The 6,144-nt window shown below is 40.5% G+C and overlaps 1 protein-coding gene across 2 annotated transcripts; it reads left to right on the top strand.

The window, feature by feature from the left end:
• Positions 1 to 3,246: 3,246 nt before the first annotated feature.
• Positions 3,247 to 5,761, top strand: LOC109956106 (protein LSM14 homolog B-like). Of its 2 annotated transcripts, none has more exons than XM_020592974.1 (8): positions 3,247 to 3,478; positions 3,566 to 3,729; positions 3,832 to 3,961; positions 4,062 to 4,247; positions 4,368 to 4,439; positions 4,667 to 4,807; positions 4,893 to 5,007; positions 5,110 to 5,761. In XM_020592974.1, the coding sequence occupies exons 1-8, from the start codon at positions 3,352 to 3,354 to the stop codon at positions 5,261 to 5,263; spliced, it is 1,089 nt and encodes a 362-aa protein (XP_020448630.1). In that variant the 5' UTR covers positions 3,247 to 3,351; the 3' UTR covers positions 5,264 to 5,761. The 2 variants fall into 2 exon arrangements, with proteins under 2 accessions (XP_020448630.1, XP_020448629.1); XM_020592973.1 differs by having other exon boundaries at positions 4,362 to 4,439.
• The last annotated feature ends 383 nt before the right edge of the window (positions 5,762 to 6,144 follow it).

Here is a 6,144-nt window from a genome sequence, read left to right as displayed (position 1 = left end):
GTTGCCCTGGCCCTGGAGCTCTACGTCTCTGACGAGCAGTCACCAGCCACATCGACCTGATCAGTGTTTGATTGTTGTGTCTTGTTGCTTTTCTTCTTTTGTCTCTCCTCTATCCACTCACCCCAACTGGTCAAGGCAGAAGGTCGCCCACCAAGAGCCGGGGTCTGTCGGAGGTTTCTTCCGTTAAAGGGAGTTTTTCCTCCCCACTGTCGCCAAGTGCTTGCTCAAGGGGGATTTGTTGGGTTTTCCCTATTTAATAATATTGATAACAGTAAGGTCTAGACCTTACTTTGTAAAGTGTCCTGAGATGACTTTTGATGTGATTTGGCGCTATACAAATAAAATTTGATTTGATTTGATTTGATTTAACCACCATGCCACCATGCTGCCCTTGAGAGCAACCAACATTCAGTATATAAATCAAGCTGTGCCAGCTTCTTGAATGTAACATTTTCTGGTAAAGTAGTAGTAGAACATTAATTTGGATTTACTGTAATAAAACATTTTTAAAATTAGGTTTCTGCCAGCTGTCATTCAGCTTTTTATTTGGCCATGTGTAACATTTATCTGTATACAAAGTTAGAAACAAACAACAGGCATCATCAAATGTCTAATTGTTTCTTGAATGTTAACTTCTCCTGGTAAATTTGACTTTAGTACTACATAGGGTTATTAAATATCATCTTTAACATTAGCTTGCTGCTGTTTTGTCATTTTAATATAGTTGTACAGCCACAATATCCTTCACAGAATAGTGGGCTACTTGGTTTATTAAATTTTTTTTCAAAATATGTTTTTGTCAAAGCATCTCGGGTACCATCTGTCAAACACTATTTTCAGGAATTTTCTAATATACCGTGAGAAGCTGGACGAAGCAAAGGCCTGGCTACATGAGATTAGAAAACAAGCATGTGTGCACATGTGATGACTCTACCCGTGTGTTTTAAATCCATGTACTCTCCGATCCCGAATTAATAAAATGCCATCAAATCAACCTTTTCAGCTTCTCCTCAGGGTCCAAACAGCTGATGTTCTTCTATATGACAAGGAGAGCGTTAACATGCTGATCTCAGACTCAGATTTAGACTCATCTACAGAGGATCTCAGTGTGATTGTAAACAGGTAAAAGAAGATAACGGTGCTAAAAAAAATAAAGATAAGAACACTGAAGATTAAACATAAAAATGTGTGCATTAAAATAATAAATATGTGCAATCCAAGATAGGAAGCATAGTGTACATGTACATATAAATTACGGCAGAAGGGTTCATCATGATGTAAACAGTGGTTGGATTTACAATGTACTGCACAGAGGTGATTGTTGTGTCTTGTCATACAGTCATGGGTTAGGTGTTCATCAGAGTGATGACACGGGGGGAAGAAACTTTCCTTGTGTCTGGTTGTTTTGGTGTACACTGACCTGTAGCGCCATCCACACAGGAGGAGTTCAAGCAGTTTGTGTCCAGGATGTGATGAGCGTGCAGAAATCTTCTCCGCCCTCTTTTTGACCCATGAGGTGTATAGGTCCTCAATGGAGGGCAGACTGATACTGATGATTCTGTCTGCAGTCCTGACACTTTGCTAGTGTCTGTTCCTGTCCTGTTTGGTTGCTGAGCCAAACCAGACAGTGATGGATGAGCAGAGAACAGACTTGATCATTCCTCTGTAGAACTGTATCAGCAGCTCCTGGGGAAGGTTGAACTTCTTGAGCTGACACAAGAAGTTCATCCTCTGCTGTGCCTTCTTAGTGATGGTGCTGATGTTGAACATCCATCTAAGGTCTTGGGAGATAGTAGAGTCCAGGAACTCACTGAAATCATCTGTTCTGCTCACAGGTCTGTCCTCCCTCCCTCTTAAATCTGTTTCTGCTCTTACAAAATCTATGCCTGTGGGCTCTCAAAGTCTGGTTTGCAAACTGAAGAGAGCTCACAACCTGTTTTGTGCGCTTTATAACTTTTGGTGCAGACAGACTTTCATACAAACTCCAGTGGAGACATCCGAGAGCACAGAATCAGAAATGAGAGCCTGGGTTATGCTTTCAAATCTGACTCTGCACTTACAAAACTGTGCTTGTGCCCTCTCAAACGTTGAGTTGCAAAGTGCACAGCATTTGAAATGTGGTTAGAGTTACGTCTACAATTTTCACATGAAGACAGAAAAAAGGAAAATGAGCACATTAACCACACAATTCTACTTTCCTCATTCAGAAGTTTGAAAACAAGGAAGAAAATTGCTCGTTTTATCAGGTTCATATATGGCTAAATATAAGTAAAAAGGACATCTTTTCTTATTTGATTTTTGTATTTTTTAAGTGAAAAATTGAATATTTTTCATTATCATTTTCTAGCCTGAAGAACAGATTCTAGCCTACATGTGGATAAATACTGAACACATAAATGATAGTTGTAACTTAATGTAATTTAATCAGTATTTACAACAAAGAAGTATATAAGCACTGGCAAATTTATAGTCTATAGCAAAAAAAACAAACCCTATAACTATCATACTATAAAGAACTGATATAGTCTGTTATTCTCATGCATGCAAGCAGTCACTACATACTAATTTCTTTTTATCTTTCTTTCCTCCTTTCAAACGCAGTTGTAAAAAGCATTGTTGCTATCAGTGTTTATGAAACAGGCAAAATTAAATTAGAAAATAACAACTAGTGTTTTGTACTGAAGATAATCAGGTCATAGGCCTGAAGAAGGAAAGCTGGAACTTTTATAGCAGCCTATACAAGTGATATTTTTGTCATCAAAAATAGTTTGACAATAGAAGTAGCGTATGTATAACTCCTAAATCATGCACAAATTTCCCTCTTGGGATAAATAAATTAGCCTATAGGCCTGTTATCTTATCTTATCAGAAAATAGAATGGCTCAGGTGTCATTTTTTTAAATTGCCATCTCACAATATCAGTTCTAATTTCATTTTAATTTTTTCAGTATTTCTTGGCTTGATTATCTTGCACGGCAGAGTCCAATATATTATGATAGCAGCTAATAATGTATCTGCCAGTTTTAACTTTCCATTCCATTTCTTTTTGAATTTTGGATGAAGCTCTACTCCATACACTAAACTAAGGCCTATATCAAGATGAAAATTCCAAAAATTGGGAGTAAAAAATACATTTTTCTTTGAACCACATGTGGTCTCCCTCAGTTTCTCGCGGTGTACGCCGGCTGCTTAATGAAACTAACCCCGTTTTGTACACAGGTGACCCAGCAACGATCCTTTAAAACGCACAGGTGGAAGCTATTTGTGCACATAGCTGATTAGTGTGTAAATGCTTCGTAATTTAACCGCAACTTCTCAGTTTGATTGATATTCGATGCTTTCACAGCAATTATGAGTACTAGAGCAGGAACTCCTTACATCGGCAATAAAATAAGCTTGATATCCAAGGCACAGATCCGTTATGAGGGGATACTGTCGTGCGTCGACACAGAAAGGTCCACCATTGCTTTAGCTAAAGGTAGGTTGATGTTTTGTGTAGAGTAACGAGGCCATGACCGGCAGGTTACACCTGTAACTCTTTTCTACTTGAATTGTATTTCTCCAGTTAAATCGTATGGGACAGAGGACCGGCACACTGATAGACCAGTGCCACCCAAAGATGAGGTTTATGAATACATAATATTCCGAGGAAGCGACATCAAGGACATTACTGTGTCTGAAGCCCCAGCATCTCGCCATGGGCTGCCTCGTGACCCTGCTATTGTACAGGTAGGCGAAGTGGCTCAGTGGCTTTTTAAAAGCCATTTCCACTCTGTAGATGTGTCATTAAAAGTCCTGTTCACAGCTGATTTAGTTCATTTTTTTTTTAAGTCGTCCATAGGCAGCCCCTCTGCTGTGTATCACCCACGATGGAGTCCATACCGGGACATTATGCCCACCTACAACCAGCTTGCTGCCAGTTCTCTACTCAACCAGCAGTACAATGTAGCACTGGGCCTAGGTACAGTTAACTATGACATGCTGAGACTTTTTTTTTTCCTGTGTATGTGCAGTTAATCAAGCACCACTTTTTTTTATATATATTTTTATTATTTAAACAGGACTTCATGGCATCCCAGCCAGAAGAGCACCCATGGTTGAGCAGGCTGTTCAGACAGTGCCACTCACTAGTGCTGCCCAGAAAAGGGGGAAGACTTCAACCCAGCCACAGAGCAGACAGCCTGTTGGCCCCAGCCAGGGCCCTGGCCAGGATGGTTCCCAGGTTCAGAAGGAGAATCTACCCACCAGTAAGCAGGCTTTATAGGGCTTTTAACTTCACATGAAGGTGTCTGTCTTTAAATGCTTACATTACCTTTTAAAACTGAATTAGTGCCATCTTAAACATTTATGTTCACATTTAGGTCAAGCACCATCTCAGCCAAGTACAGCAAAGACTCAAGACCAAAGCAAAGACAGCCAGAAGCAAGAGCAAAAACAAGGTATCGGGTTTAAAAATGCTCATTCTTACTAATAAAATGGCTGCTTTTGGTGTCTGGGCAGTGGGAGTTTTGTCAAAGTAAGTGAATATTGCTCATCTGTCTAAGCAACAGATAAAATAGAACATCAGAGACCAGACCCTGTTATGAAACTAGTTTTATAAATTGTGTGTCCTGTTTGTCTGAACTTTGTGGTGCTCTTGTCTGAACTTTGTGGTGTTCATGTGCAGGAAGTCGCAGGTCCAGGAACCGAAACAGAGGCCAACTTATTGTGAGAAACTCTAAGGCTACGACCTTGCAGTTTGAATCAGATTTTGATTTTGAAACTGCAAATGCTCAGTTTAAAGATGACCTTACAAAGGAGGTTGTAGGTATGCATGGTTTTAAAATGTATCAGTTCAGTTTCTGTAGATGACATAAAACCACCTCAGTGTATATGCGTCTTCTTTTTGCAAGTTGCTGTAGTTGAGAAGGTCGATTCTGTGGAGGCCCAGGACCAAACTCTCAGAGAGAAATACTATGACAGAGCCAAATGCTTCTTTGACAAGGTCTCGTCTGACCTTAAGCCCAGGTGATTATGTAACCTCTGCTGGCTGTCTTGGCATTAGTGGTTTGTCCTGGTCTGAATTCAGCTAACGTGTGTGTGTGTGTGTGTGTGTGTGTGCACCCTAAGGAGAACAACCTGGGCAGAAGAGAAAAAGTTAAACATGGAAACATTTGGAGTGCCTGGCCGCTTCCTGAGAGGCCGAGGATTCAGGGGCCAAGCACGCAGAGGGCAGAGCGCTACTCCACAACCTGTCCCAAAAACAGGAGGTGCAAGGGTGTGAATGCTTTTGTTTATAATTCCTGTAAATAGTCATTTTCTACTTATTTAAAAGTACCTCCCTATGTTCCCTCTTTTGAAACTCTTGGAGCAAAGATGTATTTTTGTTATCACAAATGTGTGTTTTGGGAATAATGTGCTTGGACTCTTACATGAAATGGGATCAATTTATTTTTAATCTAGCAGCTGTGCATTAAAACATTCCTTGGTAGTTTGAGGGCATGCAATGCTGGAATCTGTCATTTGAACAAGCCAGCAGGCATGCTATTTTTCTTTAGTTTTGGAAGCCTCTGGAGGGCTGACTAAAGCTGTAGTGTTTGGATGGTGTTTACAGCCTTTAGTTGGTTCAGTACTAGTCGCATTTGCTGATTGATCAGCCTTGGTTGAGACTTGTTCCACTTTAGAAACAACACTTTTGTGACATGAAGCCCTTGACTGACATGGCTTTTTTTTTTTTTTTTTTTTTTTCCCCCCCCCCCCCCCCCCCTTGTTAAACTGGAGAAATATAACAGTTGCTAATAAATACCATGTGATAACGATGCTGCGTCTGTACTGTAGTTATCATTGAGAAGGGGCACTGTTTACATACACCCCCACTGTTCAAATAAATTCTGACTACAGAAGAGCATGGGTTCAGTTTTGAAAATGCAGTGGTTTCTAAAAAGCCACTCAGTTGAATTTGGGGGCCCAACTCTGAGTGATGGGGATAGCCGATAGTCCAGCTCTTCCTCTGTCTCCTGTAGAGGGCAGAGAAAATCAAACTAAATACTGTGCTTATTTTACTGTTGCAGCCTCTTGACAACACTGCCTTTACACACAATATACACCTGTTACAGCGAGGCTAGGAGCTCTCCATCCATGCATAGCTTGGGTTTCTTCTGTAGG

The sequence above is a fragment of the Monopterus albus genome, unplaced genomic scaffold (genome assembly GCF_001952655.1).
Source record: "Monopterus albus unplaced genomic scaffold, M_albus_1.0 scaffold18.1, whole genome shotgun sequence".
In the NCBI taxonomy this organism is placed as follows: Eukaryota; Metazoa; Chordata; class Actinopteri; order Synbranchiformes; family Synbranchidae; genus Monopterus; species Monopterus albus.
Note: the sequence above shows the minus strand (reverse complement) of the source record. Positions and strands in the feature narration are given on the sequence as shown.

Excerpts from the sequence above, each read along its gene's own strand:
- LOC109956106 (XM_020592973.1), top strand. The coding sequence starts at position 3,352 with ATGAGTACTAGAGCAGGAACTCCTTACATCGGCAATAAAATAAGCTTG. Across the intron at positions 4,248-4,361 it reads GAAGGAGAATCTACCCACCA|GTCAAGCACCATCTCAGCCA; the intron begins GTAAGCAGGCTT and ends GTTCACATTTAG. Across the intron at positions 4,808-4,892 it reads CCTTACAAAGGAGGTTGTAG|TTGCTGTAGTTGAGAAGGTC; the intron begins GTATGCATGGTT and ends TCTTTTTGCAAG.